General features: G+C 42.8%; 1 protein-coding gene across 6 annotated transcripts in view; it reads left to right on the plus strand.

The window, feature by feature from the left end:
- TJP2 (tight junction protein 2) overlaps positions 1-6,836 on the plus strand; it is a 134,453-nt gene extending 127,617 nt beyond the window's left edge. For 4 of the 6 annotated variants that reach the window (XM_082612601.1, XM_082612606.1, XM_082612604.1 and 1 more), the window contains 4 exons: positions 942-1,052; positions 2,237-2,566; positions 4,545-4,630; positions 5,893-6,836. In XM_082612601.1, coding sequence (XP_082468727.1) covers positions 942-1,052; positions 2,237-2,566; positions 4,545-4,630; positions 5,893-6,058 — 693 coding nt within the window. In that variant the 3' untranslated portion in view covers positions 6,059-6,836. The remainder of the gene's footprint in view (positions 1-941; positions 1,053-2,236; positions 2,567-4,544; positions 4,631-5,892) is intronic. The other 2 variants (XM_082612602.1, XM_082612605.1) reach the window with 1 other exon arrangement.
- Positions 6,837-24,479: the final 17,643 nt, after the last annotated feature.

Here is a 24,479-nt window from a genome sequence, read left to right on the forward strand (position 1 = left end):
CAGTATTGTTATATTTACTTGTAACCTTTGATTAGGTCTCTCTCTGTACTCTTAGGTATCCGTGCTTTTTCTTCTCCACCCTACCTTTAACCTTTCTAATCTTGCAAAAACTCCTGTTTCCCCATCAGTTTCCTTCTCTCTTGTATTTCAATTTTTTTAATTGAGTTCGCTGATTAATAATATGTCTGATCTCATGTACTATGCATCCACTGACCAGCGAATAGACAGCTTCTGTGATCCTAGGAATCACATTGCCAGCACTAAGGATCAGAGCGGTTATTAATTATACCTCAGAGAACATTGGGATAATTACCTTTGTAGACAAGATGCTCCATGTATGTGGATAATTATTACTGTGGACTTCTCTTTAGCAGTTTAGCTCATTTCAATGAATGATTTTATTCTTTACGAAGTATAAGTACCAAAAATACAAGTTGAAAGGAGGAACAACTCACCATGACAAATTAGTATATACTGCTGGACAAGTTGTAAAGGATACATTAACTCATGAATGTCTGCAGATACAGCTGAGCTAATGCTTTAAAATGTTAACAGCTGTTGGTGATAAAAGAGATTTTAGACTTTAGGAAGACCTTTTGTTTTCGTACTTTAAAGGGAGAGATGCAGCTAGTTTTGGAAAAATGTATCTTAAGCACTTGCTAATGGGAGAATATGCCTGGTATCTGCCTTTTCAGTAAAGAAGCACTGGGTCAGTAGCTCAACTTATGCAAGTTATGCACCTTAACGTCTGAATTCCCACAAGTTCGAAGAACTCCAGCAAAGCAGACCAGTGCTCTCTTCTTTCTGCTGGGATGTTCTTGTTATGAATGAACCTTAACGTCTGAATTCCCACAAGTTCGAAGAACTCCAGCAAAGCAGACCAGTGCTCTCTTCTTTCTGCTGGGATGTTCTTGTTATGAATGAACCTTTATGTCTTGTAGAGCATAAGGAAACCTAGCCCAGAGCCAGGAGCTCAGATGAGGAGGGCTGCTAGCAGAGATCAACTTAGGGACAATAGCCCGCCCCCGGCATTCAAGCCAGAGCCGCCCCAGGTACGTGGCTGGGAAGCCCAGGTTGGGAAGGAGAAGGAAGCACGTGCCCCCCGGAACTCCTCGCATAGCCAGGGAGAAGCACACACAATAATATGGCATTGGATTATGTTTTTGACTCACCAGGTTCTCTCTTAGAGCCTATCTTTTGGCCTTTTGGGTGAAACCAAAAATTAGGAAAAGGTGAAAAAGTCGGACGGAAAAGGCAGTTTTAGAAGAACGTATAACTTTAGTACTATTAGTGTTTGCTTCCTTTTGTTTTATTTGTTTATTTATGTAGAAAGAATAAAAGTTTGATAAATACTGCATGCCCAGAATCACCTGGCTTAGAATCTGTTTTTCTTCTTCTGTCCAATTAAATTTTTCTGCCCACAATCTGATTTAGATGCACCTGAAAAATCCTTCCTGGCGACTTGCTAAAGAAAACAATCCACCACCATTGTTGACAATGCGTCTCATTATGGGGACCATTGAATTTATTTTTTAAATAAATCATTGTCCAGAACAGAATCAACGTGAGGACCCGTGGGCGTATGTCCTACGACGGTTTACCCCTCTCTGAATCAAAGCTATGACTATAGGCTTTTCCTTATAACCCAATAAAATTTCTCTCTCTAACTCAATACTTTAGATAAGAGGAAAGTAATAATTGATTGAGCTTTCAGAAGTAATTGGTGACCTCCTAAAATAGATCAGTGAAAACTGACAAGCAGGCCTAGGATGGAAGTGTGAAGAAAAAGTGGCCATCAGCATGATATGCTCCCTCCCTGCTCCCCACCCCAGTCTCCTGGACCTCCAGGCCAGGGCACGCACCCTCCGTGTGCTGTGAACTCGGGAGCCACTCTTCCATCCTGAAGCCTGACTTGTTCTGAGGTTTTCTCCAAACTTCTGATCTCCTCTAGTACAAAGTGAGGTCTGATCCACCTCTAGCACTTGCGGGCCTCCTAGCACGTCCCCAGCACCCTCTTGCTTTCCTGAGCACTTAATTCTCTTCTGTAGGGGGTGAGGTAGGGCTCCGGATGCCAGATCAGTGGCCGTGTGCCCTGTTGTATTTGATTCCTTTTCGGAATGGAGTTTGTTGACCACCTTTGGAAACTGATCAGGAAATAGAGTGTATTAAATCACTAATAGAGATTTGAAAATAAACCGAAAGCTCACGGTTAAAACTATGTCATTGCTCTCTGCAGGCCAAAACCCAAAACAAAGAAGAATCCTTTGACTTCTCTAGATCCTATGAATACAAGTCAAACCCCTCAGCTGTTGCCGGTAATGAAATTCCTGGGACATCTACCAGAGGATGTCCACCTCCTATTGCAGCAAAACCCGCCTTTGGACGGCCTATACTGAAGCCGTCCACTCCCATCCCTCCCCCAGAGAGTGAGGAGGGGGGAGAAGGCAGTGAGGAGCAGGACAGCGCCCCCAAGTCTGTCCTGGGCAAAGTAAAAATATTTGAGAAGATGGATCACAAGGCGAGATTACAGAGAATGCAAGAGCTCCAAGAAGCGCAGAATGCAAGGGTAATTCTTTTTCAATCACTAGGTCATCTTAGCGTGTCATCAGTAAGAATTTTCAAGAAGTTTCATTGCAGTATAATGATTTGCAGTCCTTTTGCCCCTGCCACAAACATGAGAGGATGTTCACACGCGTGATACAAAGGCACATCCTGTATGTGTGTCATTTCCAGATGGCCAGCTATCAGCGCATCCCTTTTTCTTCCAGTCAAGAAAACCTAATGTTGTAGGCGAACAGTGTAGGCCCTTCATACTTCAGAACTTTTCGTCAGGTTCTAGAATGGGGAAGTGTGACAAGAGAATCAGTGGCCTCTTTGAAATTGTTTTTTGTTAAAACAGTTTATAACTGAGTTTTAATTTGCTCCCAGATTTGCCATAGAAACTATGCACACCTTGGGTGCTAAAATTGAAAGGCCTGTAGATTGTCCTTTTTGATACTGTTTGAATTTTTGTGCCATGTGCACAAAAGCCTTTCAGAAGCCAGAGAAGAATTTAAGCATATTCTGCCCAGTGGTTATGGGAGTTTTTTTCATTTAAGTTTGTCACAACAGTGGCAGTGCTTCTGAGCCTTTTTCTGGTTTTCTTTTTTGTGTTTTTGGTGGCGGGGGCGGGAGAAGGAAGGATTTATTACTCACTGTAAGTAAGGAGAATACTGGGGATTTTCTCCCGAAGTAGCGTCTCCCAAACTGCAAAACTGGGGAGGTTTTAAACTAAGGGTACGTGCATATTCATCAGGGGGCTTGAGCAGAGAATTCAGCATAGAATTGGGGCAGAGCTTGACAGAGTCCAAGCTTTAGCTGATTGAAGTCAGGAGGGTCAACATCATCATTCCATCCTCCACCTGGCTGGGGACCTTAGTTCCTGGTGTCAAGACTTACTGAAGCTCATTTTTTTTTCTTTTTTAACATCTTTACTGGAGTATAATTGCTTTACAATGGTGTGTTGGTTTCTGCTGTATGACAAAGTGAATCAGCTATACATATACACACATCCCCGTATCTCCTCCCTCTTGCATCTCCCTCCCACCCTCCCTATCCCACCCCTCGAGGTGGTCACAAAGCACTGAGCAAAGCTCAGGTTTTTTTTTTTTTTTTTTTTTTTTTTTGCGGTACGCGGGCCTCTCACCGTTGTGGCCTCTCCCGTTGCGGAGCACAGGCTCCGGACATGCAGGCTCAGCGGCCATGGCTCACGGGCCCAGCCGATCCATGGCATGTGGGATCTTCCCAGAGCCACGGGGAAGCCCCAGCTCAGGTTCTTTATGTCTCATCTCAGAAAGAATTCAGTGAGAGATAAAGTGATAGATAAGAAGTGGATTTATTTAGAGGTACACATTCCATAGACAGGACACTGTTCATCTCAACAGGCAAGAGTGGCCCTGGGAGAAACACACTCCACAGACAGAGTGTGGGCCATCTCAGAAGGCAAGAGACCTCTTTTTTCTTTCCTTTGTTTTTTTTTTGGTGGTAAAGTATACATAAAACTTACCATTTTAACCATTTGTAAGTGTTCAGGGGCATTCAGTATATTCACATTGCTGTGAACTACCTCCACCATTCGTCTCCAGAACTTTGTCATTCTCCCCAGCTGAAGCTCTGTATATGTCAGTATTAATGACCCCCATCACCTCCTTCCCCAGTCCCTTAACCACCATTCTACTGTCCATCTCCATGAATTTGACAGCTTAGGAGCCTCATATAAGTGGAATCATATAGTATTTGTCTTTATGTGACTGGCTTATTTCACATAGCATAGTGTCCTGAACGTTCAACCATATTGTAGCATGCGGCAGAATTTCATTAGTTTTAAACATTTTTCCTATTTGACATATACCACTAGGCATCATGTACAACCCTAGAAACTAGAAATTTGCTTCTATTTTCCTCTTCTCCTTGAAATTGGATTGGAAAATGGAACCAGCAGGAAATGAGCAAGCTGACTGTCTAGTCATTCATCCCTTCCCTCTTTTTTTTCTTTATCACCACAGATTGAAATTGCTCAGAAGCATCCTGATATCTATGCAGTTCCAATTAAAACACACAAGCCGGAGCCTGGCCCACCCCAGTACACAAGGTAAGAGCTGCTCGGAAGGTATAGGTCTAAAAAAGGGGCTTGTCTAGTACTTGGATGCCTAAGAAAGAATTTTTTTCACCTACATTTCAAAGTAACAAGATTTTTTTTTTTTCCTGGTCAACTGTTTGCTTTTTCAGTCAAATTAATTGTAAAGATCATAGAGTCAAAATTTTATGGTAGTGTTGATTGTGTGCTAAAACTGACATAGCATAATCATTGACATTCCAAGTCAGTCCCATTAGACCCATTGGAGCACAGATGTGTTAAATTATGTTAGGATAGCACATGAGCAAAATTCCTGGGGCTTAGATGCCAATTGTTTCATTGCCAGTATTTTCTAGCTCTTAGCCAAGCTCCTTAATTCCTTTGCGTCACCTAGCAAAGTCAGGCCACTTGTTCTGAGCTGTGGTCTGAAGGGAAGGTGACATCAGTCGACCTGTGTTGGTAAGATGCTTTATGTTTAAAGTGCTACATAAGCACTAGTAACTATCACAGTGTCTTCCTGTTGAGGTTTTATGCTGGATCATTTCCTGCTTCTGAGAATAGGAAACAAAAGAAAAAAAATCACATTTTCTTGCAGCCATTCTGACTGGAAACTAGAGTCTAGTTTTTTTTTGTTTTTTTTTTTTTTTTTGCGGTACGCGGGCCTCCCACCGCTGCGGCCCCTCCCGTTGCGGAGCACAGGCTCAGGACGCGCAGGCTCAGCGGCCATGGGTCACGGGCCCAGCCGCTCCACGGCACGCGGGATCCTCCCGGACCGGGGCACGAACCCGCGTCCCCCGCATCGGCAGGCGGACCCCCAACCACTGCGCCACCAGGGAAGCCCCCTAGAGTCTAGTTTTAACGCAACAGAAAACTAGAGGCACATTTCTTCTTTGCCAGTTGAACTGTGGCACAGCCTACCAGGTGGCCCCTGGCAACAGAGGGGATTTGGTATAATTGACTGAAACTGGCAAAGAGCTTGCTCTGCTTGTGAGCTTTTAGCCAGTGAGCTTAAGAAGGCACCCACATCCGGCTGAAGAGTTCTTAGGTCAGGGAGCACGTGGCTGGCTTCCCCACTTGGTGCTCAAGTGGGCATTGGCCTTGTTATTCCCGTCCTCACTCCTACCACTCTGGGAACCTGGAGCCGGGCCAGGAGGGCCCTGGCTTGTCAGCGGAGTGCGACTCAGGTGAGCCAGCCATCCTGGGCAGTTGACCACTGCATGCATCACGGGCGGGGAGGCCCGAGCTTTCGGCTTCATGTAACCCTCTCACTTTGTTAGTTCCAGGCCCCCCGAGCCGCAGAAAGGTCCTGCCAGACTTTATCAGGATCCCAGAGGAAGTTATGGCAGTGACGCCGAGGAGGAAGAATACCGACAGCAGCTGTCGGAACACTCAAAACGCGGTTATTACGGCCAGCATTCCCAATACCGGGACACGGAATTATAGATGCCCGAGGATTAACTCTTGTGTGCCCCGCTGCCGCCCCCTCAGAGCAGCACTCCCACCAGCCGTGGGAGGATGGTTCTTTGCAGTTTTGATGCACTGTGGAGATGTAGGGGCACTTCCTGGGGAGCCCAGGGGCCTGAGTCTGGGGAGCTTATGGCTTTTGGCTCAGAATTAAGAGAAACACTACCATCTGATACAGTTACCTGCTTCAGTGGACCAAAATCTGTATTAATTCTGTTTGCGTATTTTTAACATATAAAGAAATGATAACTATTTTTCCTCATTAATAGCTGCCTTCCAGGACCGTTTCAGTGAGAGACAGAATGTGAAAAAAATAAATAAAAATACTGTGTGACTCAAACTGAATTCAAAGAAGTAGTTTATTACAACTCTGTAAGTGCCTTTGATGAGAAGTTTCTTAAATTTTCTTCTTTTGAAGCTTTATGCAAAGCCATAATGGACTAAAACATTTTGACTAAATTTTTATACCAGTTTAAGAGCTATGGTTTTCTCTGCACTGTGTCATCTTTTCAAGACATTTGTCTTTGTAATATTTTCCATAAATTCTGACTGTATGTATAATAGCTATACTTGGTAGTTTAGCTACCAGTGCTAAATAGCTTGAAGACCAAGAAGTTGGTATAGAAGTATTTTGTCTGTCTGTTTAAAACTATGTGTTCCACGAAAGCAGATACTTGAGAAAAACACATTCCCAAAATTGTGTGTATTGACTGCAGTCAGTTTTATAATTTAATAAAAAGGAGGACATTGTAATCAAGGTGCTTTGTGGTGGATTTCTACACTACTTCCTACTTTTAAGGGCAGCTTTTATTTCAGTTACTGATCATAAAAGTGAGGACATGCTCATCGCTGAACATTGGAAAATTAGAGACATATGAAAAAGAAAATAAAAGTTACTTATAGCCCCATCCCTCAGATAATTTTGGTGCATTTCCTCCAATTATATATTTGTGGATGTCCATGTGTGTAATAGCTGGGTGTACACTGTGCAGTTCTCTTTCCTGCTTTTTCTGTTTGAACGTTTCAGGTAGGTAAAACTCACGCAACATCATTGCTAATAACTGCAGAATAATAATATATGCTGTGACCACTGCTGCATAAGTAGATAGTTCTGCTAGTGTTGGCCGTTTGAATTATTTCCTATTTTTTGCTTCTTTTTACGTGAGATGCACCTTTTTGTATATAATCCATGTTTGTATATCAATGATCAGCATTCCAGTCCTCTTCTTCAGGTAGGTACTCAGAAATGGAATTACTGAGTAAAAGCAGAGGAACATTTTTGAGACTCTTGATGTTTACTGCCAGATTGCTTCCTAGAAAAGTTGCATCAGTTTATACTCCTGCATTCACTCTTAAAGGCTAAAATATATTTAGAATTTTTAAAAAACAGCCTAGGAATTTAGGTTTGTGTGGATCAAAAGTACCCTGAATTTAGGAAAGGAGAAGAGTCTTGGTTCCATTAAGGGCTTTTTGTAATATAAATTCACACAAAGATGATAAGTGTGTGTTTAGCAGAGTTGGTAATTCAGCTTATTCATAACTGAGTTACATTATAAATTTATCCTTGGTTGTATCTGTCAATCTGGTGCCGTAATTTATATACCATTCAGTGCATTACCTGAATTGAGCAGGCTTCAAGGCACTGACTCAGATCTGCATATTTCATAAATAAAAGCCACCTTTTGTGGATGGAAGAAAAAAACAGGTTAAATATATGATGGTTTAGTTTGCTTGTGTTCTTTAAATACAGGAATGCGCCCTTTTGCAAACTCAAGGAAGGGAGGAGAGGAGGCTTTTGATCAGGAGCTGGGCTGTCATCTGGCTCGAGCACTTCTTTGTGATGCGTTAGGTGGCGCAGGCAGGAAGGAAGGACCTCTGTTCCCTAGGATGTCCCAGTGGTGCCCAGTGGACCACCAGTGTCTGCCCCACACCTTTTTAGTTCATTTTCAGCTTTGTCCTAGGGAGGATTTAAGGCTGCCTACAATATATGTGTAGTATAAGGAAGAAAAAAATGGTGCTAGGCAAATGAGGAAAGGGAAGAATATCAGAATAGGAAGGACAAACATGAGTGAGCGTAGTGTCCACTCTACATGGAGGAAGGGGGGGAGTTGTCCCAGAATTCTCTCGCCTCCCCCATTCTTTTTATTCTGTGGGGTCTCATTTTGCCTCTTGCAATCATGACCACTTACTTGCAAGGAGGATCTTGGAGGTCCATTTCTTACTGTGTTTTTCTTTGTAGGGCAGTAGCATGATTCTGAGGGCCGTTCAGTAAATGTTCTGGAGAAAGCACCTAAAACTGCGGTGTAGAAGCATCACTCTGACTTCTGACCTAATCCAGAGAGCAGTTCTAGAGCATTCAAGGCCATTCCCTCTCAAATAGCAGCATGACATGCATGAAGCCCCAAGGAAAATGCGTTATCCATCTTTCTGCAAAATCCATTGTACTCAGAGTGGGTGGTGGGTGTTTAAAACACAGGGCAGATCATGCCGCAGAGTGCAAACCTCACACGAATTTGTAGGATAAAACGGGGGACTTATGTAAAGTTTTGTACCCTCAGCAGGTCTCTTTGGGGCACCTTCTACCCTCCAACCTGAGACTTCCCGAGTCTGCATGGTAGTCCCGCTTCATGAGCAGCGTGTTCAGCCTCTGCTGGTTAGAGAAGTGCAGCATAACCTTCTATCCATCCCTGACTTTACTGCTTCTGTCAACCGTGCTTTTGTCTGGTGAAGGAAACAGCAGTAGTTGCGGGGTGGAGGCTGGGGGAGATGGTAATTTGGGTAGCAGACCCCAAGATCAGGTTTTGAGTTCAAGTAGTTGGTTTGGGAAATACAAGGAAACTCTACAATGGGAGACCAGAACTTAATCCCCCCAAGAAATGCTGGTCAATGGTATGAAACATGTGCCTCAGAGTTTTCCCACCCAAGTTGGAGACAGGGGCTGGGCTGTTTGTTCACCAGCTGGCTTCAGACTTTGACTGAGGGCTGCTTAGTGCAAGTATGCTTGCTTTTTTTTTTTTTTTTTAAACATCTTTATGAGAGTATAATTGCTTTACAATGGTGTGTTAGTTTCTGCTTTATAACAAAGTGAATCAGTTATACATACACATATATCCCCATATCTCTTCCCTGTTGCGTCTCCCTCCCTCCCACCCTCCCTATCCCACCCCTCTAGGTGGACACAAAGCACCGAGCTGATCTCGCTGTGCTATGCGGCTGCTTCCCACTAGCTAGCTATTTTATGTTTGGTAGTGTATATATGTCCATGCCACTCTCTCACTTTGTCCCAGCTTACCCTTCCCCCTCCCCGTGTCCTCAAGTCTGTTCTCTAGAAGGTCTGCGTCTTTATTCCTGTCCTGCCCCTAGATTCTTCATAACCATATTTATTCTTTAGATTCCATATATATGTGTTAGCATACAGTATTTGTTTTTCTCTTTCTGACTTACTACACTCTGTATGACAGACTTCAGGTCCATCCACCTCACTACAAATAACTCAATTTCGTTTCTTTTTATGGCTGAGTAATATTCCATTGTATCTATGTGCCACATCTTCTTTATCCATTCATCTGTCGATGGACACTTAGGTTGCTTCCATGCCCTGGCTATTGTAAATATTGATGAGGGAGAGGGTGTCCTGACCCTCCTCCCTCTCCTTACCCCTCCCCCCGCTTCAGGCAAAGAAATGCGGAGAAATGCAGAGGCAGGCGGTTGACAGGCTGGAGCATGCAGCGGTACAAATCCTGAGGAGCCCTGACTGCTTGTAATGTGATAATGATTGGGCTATGAATCTACTGAGCCCTCCAAGGCGAGGGATTTTTTCTGTCTAGTGTCTTAGAATGGGCTCGGAGAACAGGAGAAGAACAAGGGAACTATCCGCTAGGGAGAGTGGAGGGGGAGAGCCTACGTACCTGTATTAGTCAGGGTTCTCCAGAGAAACACAACCAGCAGGATGTGTGTGTTCAAATAGAGATTTATTTTAAGGAATTGGCTTATACCACTAGGGAGGCTTGGTAAATCCTAGATCGGCAGACTAGAGGCCCAGGGAAGACTTGTAGTCTGAGTGCAAAGGTGATGGCCTACTGGCAGAATTCCTTCTTGCTCAGGGAAGATCAATTGTTCTATATTCAGGCCTTTAACTGACTGGATGAGGCCTGCCCACATTACGAAGGACAGTCTGCTTTACTCAAAATCCACTGATTTGAATGTTAATCTCATCACCCAAACACACTCACAGAAACATCCGGAATAACCTTTGACCAAATCTGGCCACCATAGCTCAGCCAAGTAGACACAGAATTAATCATCTCAGTATCCTTACAGGCTACCCCTGCAGCTGTACTTCTTGTCCACTGTTAAAGCATGAGTGAATGAATGAACAAATGAATGAATGACTGAATGGACCAAAAGAAGGAAAATTACATATATTTACACATCTTTATAGATTTTATATGGTATTTATATAATCACATATGCATATATTATATATGTACTTGTATTTTGTTTTAAATAAAGAAGAGTTAATTTAATTTTAATGAGTAGAAAAGCCCTAAAAATTAAGAGAAAATGGAATTCCCTGGTGGTCCAGTAGTTAGGACTCAGCACTTTCACTGCCATGGCCTGGGTGTAATCCCTGGCTGGGGAACTAAGATCCTGCAAGTTGTGTGGCACAGCCAAAAAAAAAAAAAAAAAAAATTATGAGAAACAAAATGAATAAAAAGGATTCAAATAATAATCTGCTTGCCAATGCAGGGGACATGGGTTCTAGCCCTGGTCCGGGAAGATCCCACATGCTGCAGAGCAACTAAGCCCGTGCGCCACAGCTACTGAGCCTGCGCTCCAGAGCCCACGAGCCACAACTACTGAGCCCGCGCACCTAGAGCCCATGCTCAACAAGAGAAGCCACTGCAATGAGAAGCCTGCGCACCACAACAAAGAGTAGCTCCCGCTCACCGCAACTAGAGAAAGCCCGTGCACAGCAACGAAGACCCAACTCAGCCAAAAATAAGTAAATAAATAAATTAGTTTTAAAAATTAAATAATAAGTAGTGAAATGAGATTTAAAATAAAAGGCTCAATGGCAATTAAGATATATGTGAGTAAATAGGGAGATAAATACAACCCATTGCCATCCTACCTTGTATTTTACTTTTTTACTTTTTAAATTTTTTTATTATTATTTTTTGGCCATGTCACATGGCATGTGGGATCTTAGCTCCCCAACCAGGGGTGGACCCCATGCCCCCTGCCATGGAAGTGCATAGTCTTAACCACTGGACTGCCAGGGAAGGCCCCCTGCCTTTTATTTAAATCATGCCTATATGTACATAGGTATAAAATTGGCACAATCTACATTCCCCAAACTAGTGGTTGCAATGGCAATATAGTATTTTGGTATTTATTTTGTGCAGTAAAAAGTGAGATGTGGTTTCACTGCTTCTACATTGTCCTCAGATGCTATCCCAACTCAGAGAGGGCCAGAGGGCCTCTGTCCTTCTGAGCTTAAGTCTCTCCAGGAAGGATGGTTGGGGAAAAGATATTGACTGATATAAATCATCCTGGGAGAGATGCATTGAGTTAATGAGAGTAGATCTGTCTCTGAGGACAAGAGAAGAGAGGAGTAGAAAGAATGAGGGGGGGCTGGAGCTGGACTAGAAACTTCCCAAACCCCCTTTCTCCTCCTTCCCAAATCCCCCACTGAATGCTCTCTTTGCTTTCCACAACCCGCTCCTCCCCCCTCCACCCCCACCATTCTAAAATAAGTCCACTGCAGACTACTGTAAGTATAGATGGACCAAAGGATCTGTGAGAAACAAATGGTGAATACACATAAACCTCATTAGAAGCCCAGGAAGAGGGAATTATAGCAAGATACTTTGGAAGGGTTTGAAAGAGTGGAGGGATGGATTCTGAATCTTTCCAAATGAATGTACCTTTGAGCCAAAATGTAAATGACTCAAACTTCAGGCATTTTAAAATATCAAAATGATGTTTTATACCAATAAATAAGGTGGCATTTTATTACTCAAAAGTAGTATGATGGCCAGGATATAAAGTCAATAATCCAGTCCCTTCCCCAAATCAAATGTTAGTTCCCCCCAGAGCTGGTTCCCTCATTATCCCTATCCTGCTGAGGCAGCCCATAGCGGTTCTGAACTCAGATTCTGGAATCAAAATGGTTTTATGTTTAAACCCCGGTTTTGTCAGGTATTAGCTTAGAACCTTGGGCAAGTTACTTAACTATCTTAAGGCTCAGTTTTTGCATTTACAGAATAGGGATAGAAAATTATAACACTGTGTCGTGGGTTTTATGTGGCACTTTAATCAAATGATCTGCATAAAATGTTTGTAATAGTAGCTGACACAAAATAAATGCTCAATAAAAGTAGCTAGTGATATAATTCTCAGTGGTTTTCCCATATCAATTTAGAAATCTGAGTGGTGTCTGATTTTCCTACTCTTCATCCAAATGATGACCTACTTTATTCTACGTAAGAACTATTTTTAATTTATCTCTCTGTCCCTTTTCCCACAGCCACTACCCTAGTTCAGCTGGTTGTAAATTCTCTAATCCTCCACTAGCCAACAGGCATAATCATCTTTCTAACATAGATCTGAGAATGTCTCCCTGCTGCTTAAAAAAACAGTGATGACTTCTCCTTGCCTAGAACGAAGTTTACTTCTTTCATTTTTTTATTGAGATATAGTTGGCATACAACATTGCATGAGTTTATGGTGTATAACTTGTTGGTTCGATACACTTACATATTGCAATATAATTACCACCTGGGTGTTAGCTAACACCTCTATCATATTATATAATTATAATTTCTTTTTTGAGGTGAGAACAATTAAGATCTAGTCTCTTAGCAACAAAGTTTAATCGTTAATCATGGCATTCAGGTTTTCCTACTATTTGTCCCTGTCGAGTCTGTTCTTCACCCTTCTCTGTATCTATGTTCTTTGCCTTGTGACTTTACAATTCCTTCCTCTAAAGACTCAGAATGTATTTCCCCACCCCTTGGCTTTGGATTGACCATATGACTTGCTGTCCTGCACCTCTGCCATCCTGTGCCAGGGAACTCCTCAGACTACCTGCTGTGTCCCAGGCAGGGTGAGACGGATATGGAGCAGAAACATTCTAACTGAGCCCAGCTTAGATCAGCAGATATATGAGAAATATTACACAAGTTTTGTGTTTATCCACTGAGTTTGGGGTAGTTTGCTTTGTAACAAATCCTTTTTCAGGTAACTTTCTCCTGCAAAGTCATGTATGTTCCAACTTCATAGGAGGATTGTCCTCACTGCATTTCTTGAATTCTCTGCTGTTTCTTCTGCTGGGAATACCTTTCCCTTTTCTTCACTGTTTTTCAAAATCCTAGGCATTTTTCCAGGATTTTTCCAATCAGCTAATATATCCCGTTCTCTGGCAGGCCTTCTCTGATACCCCCAATCCAATTTAACACTGACTCCTTCAATAAGTTTCCATAGCCCTTCATCTATATTCTCTGATATTCTAGTTATCAATGTACAGAACTGCTCACCACTCACTTCTCAACTCCCTTAAAAGGAGTGTGTGTGTGTGTTTGTATGTGTGTGTCTGTTATTCATCTATGTATACTCTTCAGTGTCTTGCATATATTCCAGAAATGTTGTTGGAAAATGGAATGAACGAATGAAGGGAGAAATAAATGCAGTGTCTGTGTTTTGTCACAAAAGCATGTCAGTGACATAAGATTTTCTATCATTGTGCCCAGTTTAAACTTCAACACTGATAGCTCTAATTTAAACGGGAGAACTTTAGTAAAACAAGTAGAGGAAAACTATTAAGAACTTAGTTTGGCTAGCAAAAGGCAGGCTAATATCGAAGTATAGTTTTCAAAAGGATAAAATGATTCTCATGCAAATATAAAATGAATCCTTGTCAGAGATTTTTTTCAGCCCATTACTTAATGAGGGAACCAATAAGATATTAAGACTGGTTTAAAGAACATCTGAGGAACTAGTTATAGATAAGCAATTAATTAAGCAATATTAGAATAAGAATTCAGAGTTAAATAAAAACTGGTTAATATCCTACAGGATAAGAAATGATAACCTTTGTCTTTGTCTTTTCCACCAGGCAGAAATTATTTGCATCTCTACCAGACAAAAATCTACACATTAGCATGTAATTTGACTCTGGGAACTTCGATCAATAGTTTTAGCCCTCATCAGTCACTATGTGAATTATTATGCTTCATAGTCACACAAAAATATTTTGTAGATCCTTAGAAAGATTAGTTCTCTAAATTTGGATTATAGCAGGAATTTCAGTAAGCTAAGTCAATGAAAAATATTTATTGAGTGTCTCTGTGTGCAGATAAACACAGGCACTGTGTACTGAATATGAACTATTCTCTGCCTCTCAGAGGTTTACATTGCAAATTACTTTATTTGCCTGAGAAATGCCTAAATTGATAATCTGATCTGTTCTTTGCAACAGCCCTGCATAGTAAGAATGGCAGGTGTGGCTATGCCAGTTTTATAAGTAATCTATAACTTAGTTGTATAACTTGTTCAGAATCCTTCAGCTGATGAAAAACATGTATAGTTTGGGTCCAAAACAAAGTTTTCTGCTTGTGAATCCAGTCTTCCAGTCTTTCTTTCTAGAGTCCCCTTCTATAGGATCTCTCAAAATAGTTTGTTGATCATGTTGTATTGTTTTCTATTTACAATTAAAATTAAAAAAGTACTTTGAAGCCGATTCTGCAAATTGCCAGAACCTATGGAACTAATCTAGTTCATAAACATGTTTTGTTTGGTCTGCACAGGGTGGGTGATGAAATTTTTTTTTTTTAATTTAAAAATCAGCAGATTTTACGTACCAGTCCAGATTGGGGGCTTTCCTTTTAAAAATGGTAGATGTGGCAGTTCTGGGCGCACATCTTTGCATGGCAACCATAGGCTGGGGCTGGGTGTTTGCTGCCCCATGTAGAACCCACCCAGGCTCATTTACTAATATGACCTTCATGACAGGTGAGGGCATTGAGTCTGCAACCCTCCCTTACCTCTTCCCTGCATCCCTTCCCCGCCATGGATGCTGAGTGTGCAGCATCCACGCAACTGCAAGGGATGCCCATGTTCTGAGTGTGCAGAAGGAACTCTGCTGCTCCCTGGCATGGTTTGTAACTTACTCTACAAGACGGGCCAGAAATTTCACCTGGTTCTAGGGAGAACTCATGAGTATAGCTCTTCAGGTCCTGTTCTCTGTGTCTACTACAGTTGAAATGTGTTGGAATAAGAAATAGAGATTTGGGAGAAGGTGACAAATATATTTTTGTTGCTTAGAAAATTAGCTCCCAGAGCTCTGCTGAATAAGGACCAAATGGGATTTCAGAGGGATGGCTGTCCACCTTTGTTAGCAGGATGATTGCAGAGGTCACATTTGTGGAGCTGGTCTGGGGAAATGCATTCTGAAAACTTCTCTATAGAAATAGAATGTAGTCCAGGGCATTACAGGTGATTAGATAATGGTTTTAGGCCCAGCTGCTGGACTTGTCCCTGGACCTGTATTCCTCTTCAGGCCTAGATGAATTAACATTTCCTAAATTAGTCAATACTTATCTATTAATAGATATGGATGTGACAGAGGGGAATGGGAACCAGCTCTCCAGTCTTGTGCATTTCTACTAACTGGACGGAACGATGGTAACGTTCTTTCTGTGGGATGGGGAACGGAGGCAGTGCCTTCTCCCTGTTTGTCACTTTCTTATCTGCTGCAGAGATGATTGAGCTGAAAGAGGAAAAGGCTCCTGTGAGAGAGAACCTGAGAGGCTGGAGTGGAGCTAGTCCCATCCATCCTCAGTTCAGAGCAAGGACTTGTGTCTCAGCTGATCTGGCTGCAGTGCCTCACTGGTCCTGGGACCTGGGGTAAGTTGCCTGAGCCTCAGCCTCCTCATGTACAAAATAAGGGTTGAGGTAGTTCCTTCTACAAAGTGTGGTGGTGAGAATTAAATGAGGAGTCTACCTAAGTGACTGGCCCAGGGTAGGCAGTACAAGAATATTAGCCCAAACCTACCACCAATGTATGTCAACTTCCTTTCTTTTTTGACAAAGCCTAGGGAGTAGAATTCCTCTGAAGGCAATGAATTCACAAAGCACAGTGATTGAGGATGTTGGCCCCTGAGCGGACTACCTGTGTTTGAATCCCTCTCTGAAAGCTATTGATTAGTTTTATAACCTCTTTGTTACAGCCTGTTTCCTCATCTGTAAACTAAGCATAAAAATTGCACCTATCTCAAGAGGTTGATTGTGAGGGTTACATGCTATAATACATGTAATTTCTTAGCACAGGGCCTGGCACATGGTAGGTGCTCAACAGATGTAAGCCTTAAAAAACAAAAGCAAAGAAACCTAGATGCAAAAGTTCTTCTTTTAAACTGAGGTAAAATTCACATAATATGAAATTAACCATTTACTATTTTAAAGTGTACAATTCAGTGGCATTTAGTACATTCACAGTGTTGGGCAAGCATCACTCCTATCTAGTTCCAAGGCATTTTCATCACCCCAGAAGGAAACCCTGTACCATTAAGCAGTTACTTCCCATACATCCTGCCTCCAAGCCCCTGGCAAACATGAGTCTGCTTTCTGTCTCTATAGAGTTAGCTATTCTGGATGCTTCATATAAACGGAATCATACAATATGTGACCTTTTGTTTCTGCCTTCCTTCACTTAGCATGATATTTTGGAGGCTCGTATGTGAATGGAAATTGACTGAGGGCGCATGCCTCTTCATTGTGATTCATGCAAGTCTCTTCCCAAACCTAAAGTTTTTCAGCTTATACAAATCAAATAAGACTTTTGAAGCCTAGCCATCTACATCACCATGATCAACTAGCCCATGTCAAGATCTCTGCAGATCAGTTTGCTGACTACTGATCCACTCTGCTCCCTGTTACCATAGGCATGCCCACCATGTCTTTGAGACTTACGCCGGGATCCCATCATTTCCCTCTCTGAGAAGCTCACCAACAAGGAAAGGACCAGAAATTGCACTTTCTAACCTCAAAAGAATGTCTGAAGGCTCAGATATAGATGCCTGGATATTGATAGAATATAAATGTGTGGGTTAGTGCTCTCAATCTAATTTTTAAATTAATTAATTAATTTATTTTTGGCTGCGTTGGGTCTTTGTTGCTGTGCGCGGGCTTTCTCTAGTTGTGGCGAGCCGGGGCCACTCTTCTTTGCAGTGTACGGGCTTCTCATTGTGGTGACTTCTCTTATTGTGGAGCATGGGCTCTAAGCACACTGGCTTCAGTAGTTGCAGCACACAGGCTCAGTAGTTGTGACACGTGGGCCCTAGAGCATGCGGGCTTCAGTAGTTTTGGCTTCAGTAGTTTTGGCTTCAGTGCATGGGCTTGGTTGCTCTGCGACACGTGGGGTAGTCCTGGACCAGGGATCAACCCCGTGTCTCCTGCATTGGCAGGCGGATTCTTAACCACTGCGCCACCTGGGAAGTCCCCATTTTGTTTTAAAACCTTCCTTCAAGTCAGTAAGGAAAGCTGAAAGCCCAATAGAAAAATGGGCAAAAAATAAAGTTTCCTTAAAAAGCGATACGTATAGCTAATAAAGATATGAAAAAAATACTCAACTCCACTAATAACGGCATGAAAAATAAGACAACAAAGAGTTACTATTTTTCATCAGTGGGGAAGGAAGTGAAGCCTTAGAGTCTCATGTTTTAAAATTGGAGTATAAATCAGTACACATTTTTTTTGCAGGTCGACATAGCAATATACATCAAGACCCTTCAACATGTTTGCCTTTGCTCAGCAGTTCCACTTCAAGAATTTGTACTAAGAAAATAATAAATATACGAAGATAGCTGTTTTTATGAGCAGAAACTTGGAAACAATCTAAATATTCAACATAGGAACTTGCTTTATATAAGTTATGGTATATACACGAAATATTATTCAGGCATTCAGTCATTCATTCAATAAGCACTCACTGAGCACATACGTTGTGAGAATATCATTGTAAAATCTAGGGATACGGATATGTCTTTTTTTATGGACCTTACATTTTAAGCGTTGGTGACCTGGAATAAATAGATAAAAACTTTTTTAAGCTGGGGTGTGTAAGTGCTATGATGAAAATGAAAAGGGTGTTGTGATAAAAAGTGATTAGGGATGGGGCTACTTTAAGTAGGTCAGAGGAAGCCTGACTGAGATGACATTTAAGTAGAGCTTTACATGGCAAGAAGGACATTAGAAATCACTATTATGTAGGCCTATATTTCTTGACCTGAAAAGATAGTACAATCCCTGTTTTTTTCATAAAGCCATATGTGTGGGAGTTGGGTCGGTGTGTATGCCAGAAAGAAGTCCGAAGAAACTGACATTGATTAGGATACTTTCCCAGCTGCTAGTAACTGAAAACTCAACTCAAAGCTAATTTAATAACGAAGTCAGTTGATTCCTGTAACTGAAAAGGCAGGGTTGCCAGGGGCTCAGTGACATCCCAGAGAGCCTGGTTTCTTTCTGTCTCTCTCTTCTGCATTCTGTGGCGTTGCTTCTTCTCTTATGATCCCAAGATAGCTGCCAACGGTCCCTGGGGCTATGTTTCCTCATTCACTTCCAGTAGAACATAGAGAGAATCTTTGTTTGAGTGTCCCAGAAGAAGACGCACACTTCACTGGGGTTGGTCTGGCTTGGGTCACATAACCACTGCTGAACCAAATTCTCTGGCCAGGGAGATGGGCTACAGTGGTGAGCTGAAGCTATTAAGGACCGGACAATGGAACCGAGAGTGAGGCAATCCCTAACCACCCGGCTAAGAACTAGAGGGAGAGAACAGGTGCCAAAGGAATTTGGGTGAATTTTGCCCAGAGAAAGAGGGAAAGTTCTGGGTAGCAAATACCAGTTGTTTACGTACAACAAAATCAACAGCAAAACTCACCATAAAGTGAATAGTGTTTGTATCTCTGAGCTTTGGATAACGGAATTACTGCTGATTTTTACTTTCCTTTTTATTTTTTATTTATTTATTTTTATTTATTTGCCCAGGTCTTAGTTGCGGCACGTGGGATCTTGGTTGCTCTGTGCGGGATCCCTTAGCTGCGCATGAGGGACCTAGTTCCCTTACCAGGGATTGAACCCGGGCCCTGTGCATTGGGAGCGTGGAGTCTTAACCACTGGACCACCAGGGAAGTCCCTACTTTCATTTTTATACTTTACTGTATGTGTTTTTGTTTTTGTTTTTTTTACAATGAGAATATATTGATTTTATAACTGCAAGACGACAAAATTAATTCCATGTTTTAAATCTGGCAAAATGAAGAAAAGGCATTACATGAATGAAGACTTTTTTTTGGCCTTTGTGTACTAGCTCTCTACTTTGAATTTACTTCTTCTCCCCTAAAGCATTGTTTTTGCAACAAAACCGGCTATTCCGGCCTTTTCCCTGAGTGAAAAGAAAGGCCCTTTGACCCGGCTCTCAGTGTCCACAGGATCTCCCTCCTCCCCACCCAGTTTCACTTAACAATGTAGCAGCGTGCCTGCTGGCTCGCTCTTCCCGGTTTCAGATGTGCTATTCTGAGCCACTGGAATTATCCAGCCAGTTGAGAGTTCTCTTCGGTGACCACTGAGATACCTCAAACTAAGAATAGGACTGTGACTGATGAAGAAGGGCGACAGCGATGGGGCCACGAGGAGCTTTGCTTGCTTCCTGCCAGGGATTCCATAAGACCCAAAACTCAGCTTTGTTCTTCGCTCCTAGGTTTTCCGTCAGTCTGTGGTTTTGCTGTCCACATGTTTCTGTGAAATCTTGTCAGCTGCATCATCACAAAAATAACATGGCCTGGAGAGGCTTATCAAAGGTCTCAGAGAAGTTCCTTCTCAAGTCGCCTTGCAGCTGGGAGCCCTGGGTGTAAATGTGTCAGACAATTCCTGTTGTACACTTGGGGACTTTTTCCTCAGAGGCCTTTTGATTTGAGGCCAAAAAAGATAATTTTGCATTTTCTAAGAGCTTCTGAGAGACCAATGAAACTGTCTGCCCTCTTTGCACAGTAGAAGCGGTTCTAAAGAGGCAAAAGGTTTTAAAGTTAGAGGGTGGGGCTCCACCTCTGCCTAGCTCTGTGGCCTTGGGCAGTTTAAGATTTTTAAGCCTCAGCTTTGTCATCCATAAAATGGGGATTATTAAAACTCACCTCACGGTGTTGTTGTGGTGATTAAACTGTGTTTGGAAATATGTAACACAATCAATGCCCAGCAAATACTAGCCTATATTATCCTACAGTGGAGAAATTCCATATGCTTCTCAGGAAGTCCCATGGAATCACGCTCCACGATCTAGAGTAGCAACTTCAAAGATGTACCCTTTTATTGTTTTTTCCTCCTTTCAGGTCTATTCTCCCCTCTCTTTCACTCTGGCTCCCTGGGATCTCCTACCACATAGACCACCTGCACGTAGGTCCTTGTCTTGGGTTCTGCTTGGGGGACCCAGGGTGAGATAGCTACAGATGAATAAAAAACAGCAGAATATACTCAAGTGGTTTGGAGTTATACTTTTCATAAGATTAAGCATTATTTGGTCATAACAAAGATAATGATGACAACAATGTTGACAATGATTATGATGACTGGGGATTATTGGGGGGAGGATTGCTGATGGTGCCACCACTGTTGGGTATTCAGCTCATTAAATTCCACAAATTCTGTGTTTAGCAAACTAAGCAATAATGAGTAGATGCGTATGAACAGGAGAGAGGGTTTGGAGGAAGCCAAAAAGCTAGAGGTAATAAGGCCCAGGGGAATAAAATGATTCAAAGCCCCACTGCCCATATATCTTTTCTTCTTTCTTAAAAAAAGTGGGGTAGGGGTGACCATAAAATGCCACTGCCAAAAATAGGGTTCTAGCAGACACAGCATCAGGGTTAGAAATGGTCAGCGTTGGGTAAATTACATTCTATACAGTGTACAGTCAATTCTCAATGATTCTTTTTGTTTTTTAAATAAATTTATTTATTTATTTTTGGCTGTGTTGGGTCTTCGTTGCTGTGCGCGGGCTTTCTCTAGTTGCAGCAAGCGGGAGGCTACTCTTCATTGCGGTGCGCGGGCTTCTCATTGCGGTGGCTTCTCTTGTTGCGGAGCGTGGGCTCTAGGCACGCAGGCTTGCTTCAGTAGTCGCAGCACGCAGGCTCAGTAGTTGTGGCTCACGGGCTTAGTTGCTCCACGGCATGTGGGATCTTCCCAGACCAGGGCTCGAACCCGTGTCCCCTGCATTGGCAGGCGGATTCTCAACCACTGAGCCACCAGGGAAGACCCCCCAATTATTCTTATGCTTCTGCAGGTCTCTTCCCATTTTTCATGTCTTTGCCTCCTTCGTGGCCAAGCTGTCTGTGGCAGCAGAACCCTCCCTGTGGTTACCCCTCCAGTCTCGGTGCATTGCTACTGTGACACAGGACGAGTAGGAGCCTGCAGATGCCAAGGTAAGGACCTTAGAAGGTTTCACATTTTTTGCTTGGTTTGCTGTCCCAGTTACTCTGGCTGTCTAATAAATTACCTTAAAAGTAAGTGGTGGGGCGTCCCTGGTGGCACAGTGATTGAGAGTCCGCCTGCCGATGCAGGGGACACGGGTTCGTACCCCAGTCCGGGAGGATCCCACATGCCGCCGGAGCGGCTGGGCCCGTGAGCCATGGCCGCTGAGCCTGCGCGTCCGGAGCCTGTGCTCCGCAACGGGAGAGGCCACAACAGTGAGAGGCCCACATACCGCAAAAAATAATAATAAAATTATATAAATTCCTCATTAAATAAAAGTTAGACATGTGTACAGCTTCAATTCTTGACACACATTTTCTGTACTTATGATAAAAGGAGAAATAACTTCTTAGCCATTGCCTTTATTTAAATGTCAACTTGTTCCTTCTGTAAATAACCATCTACGTTGGAAAAATCTGGAAGTTGCCCAGATTTAGGCCAAGGAGGAAAGAAAGACAAGTGAGCTCAGATAAACCACGAATCACACTGTGGCTGAGAACTCAGGCTGATATTTATGAGCATTTATAGCAAAGATTCAGTCATTTAAAAATATGTGCTTAAGTGATGAGTAATAAACCTTTCGAGAATTAAAAGGGTTCTTCTTGCTGTCAACTCCATTCCGATTCCTGTTCTCTCCTCCAGAGGAATAAAAAGTCAGATTATCAAGGTCATTTAAAAACACATGCTACACCTCGGTATGGAAAATGTTGTTTTGTAAATAGAGCTGTTGAAAGACAGGCAAGGCAAGATTACCCAAAAAGGGGAGGTGAACGTATTTTAAAACAAGCTGTTTCTGCCAATTACCCTTCTGATTTGTCTTTTCACTTGTTCATACCTTATCTCTCCCCTACAGGGTGTTTATAGTGGCTTGCAGAGATGTCACAGTAAAATAGGATTAAAAAAAAAGTTGACACCATCACGCTGAAGAAAGCCTGGTATAGGAAAAAAAAAGATGTTCCCAGGGATGACTTGGGTATACACGTTTCATGCCATGGGATCCTACACTCTCTGCTGGTGGTACAATACCAACTGGATTCTGAACTACTTGACAGCCAAAACAAAGTGGGCAGTGCCATAGATAACAAGAATCACACAATTGCTAAAACAAAAATAAATCAGCTATTCGGGAGAGGCAGAACTTTTCCTGGAACTTCCCTTCCTACAACTGCCAGGAAGCCCTGCGTGATGTAAGGGACAGTATCCTCATGATCACCCCCGCAGCAGAAACAGTAGGCAGTGTCAGTGTGTCATTGAAACACGTCCTGTGTTTCTGTATGTGTATTCCACGTGAGAAAGGAGTGACACAGAAGTAAAAGTTAAGGAACCTCCAGAAGTGGCCAGAAGGGTGCAGTCCAGGTGTTTAGCTCTCAGATGACCAGACGCAGTTGAAAGTCAAGGTTAACTTGTGGCTATCAAGTGGACTGCAGATAGTGTAACATTCCTATTATTCCCCATAATAATACCCTTGGCAAAATCTGGACAATAGGGAGACCCATCTGACTGACTCAGGGACTTGTCTATAGAACTTGCATCTGCTCCTCATCTGGACCCTTCCTCTGGGTGTGGAAAACCTTGCATACAGCTTCTGTGACCTGGTTCTCTTTCTTGCACACTGTACTGTCCCAGGCCCCCCCAACACCCTGTGGGGCGAACCCTCATGAACCCGAAGTCCTGTCCCTGTAGTGGTCCTGGTGCTGGCAGATCTTGCATTGCCCTGATCCTCTGTTGACTAGATATTCAAAGACACTTCCCAAAGAATGCTCAGCCTCTATAGCTCTTGATTTGACAAAAAGGTTTGTGCCAAGGTCGAATCTACTTCCTCCACTAGGCTCTAAATTGCTTTGTTATCTTCCCGGCATTGGAAGTGATAAAAGAAAAGCCTTCTGATTGGGAACTAGAGCAGATATGTTTATGGTAGTGATAAACTGTAGAGGTTTTTTTTCTCCTACCACCTTCATCAATTTAAACAAAAATGTTTGTGTGCAAAATCCAGAACAGAAATAATAGTTTGTTTTCAATTTTGGTTTCACTGGTGTTTTATAGATTAGTAGTCGTTAACAAAAGCTCAACACAGGGCCACACAGGCATTTTGTTCAGCCCTGCACACTTGCTATTTTTATGGGCCTGATCCTGTGTGTCCCATGTAGGCTCTGAGTGGTGGGGAGAGAATGACCAGATACCACCCATCACCAAGAGGCTCTTGAAGCAACAGGCTCTCTGGGTGCCAGGCACAACGTAGGAGGAACATCTTCCCTAAAGAATCCTGATCCTGGATCCTAAATAGCCCAGACCAGAGAAGCCTCATCAATAGGCATTGCCTTGTCTTTGGGACTTCCAAGAGTTGAGGGGAAGGTCTCAAAGGGGAGCTTTGCCTCCCCTACAGCAGATATTGGGTCTCATCAAAGGATACACGACTGGCTTCTGGCAAATGCAATGGGCTTACGGAGTCCCTCACAAGGACTGTGGGAACCACACTGTTGGTCCCCTCTCAGCCCCTTCCCGAAGCTCTTGGATATGGGGACCTGCCCCTCATTCTTTGGAAGGGAGGATTGGGGGTGGCCAGGAGGGAGTTGTGCAGATGAGTCTGTACACAATGTTGACTTAAAAAAAAAACATGCACAACGTGAGAGTTGCAAGTTAAATTTTATTTGGGGCAAAATGAGGACTGCAGCCCAGGAGACTGTTTCACATAACTCTGAGAAACTGCTCCCAGGAGGCGAGGGGAGGAACCAGGATATATAGGAGTTTTGCAACAAAGAGCAGGTAATTGGGAACATCAAAAGATTATTGTTAAATAAAGAAAACCAGATATCTCAAGTTAAGGAATTTAGTGCTTTTCTATGTATGGGAAGATGCCAGAGTCTGGGCTTACTGAAAT

Source organism: Mesoplodon mirus (assembly GCF_964341445.2).
Source record: "Mesoplodon mirus genome assembly, chromosome: 1".
Taxonomy (NCBI): Eukaryota; Metazoa; Chordata; class Mammalia; order Artiodactyla; family Ziphiidae; genus Mesoplodon; species Mesoplodon mirus.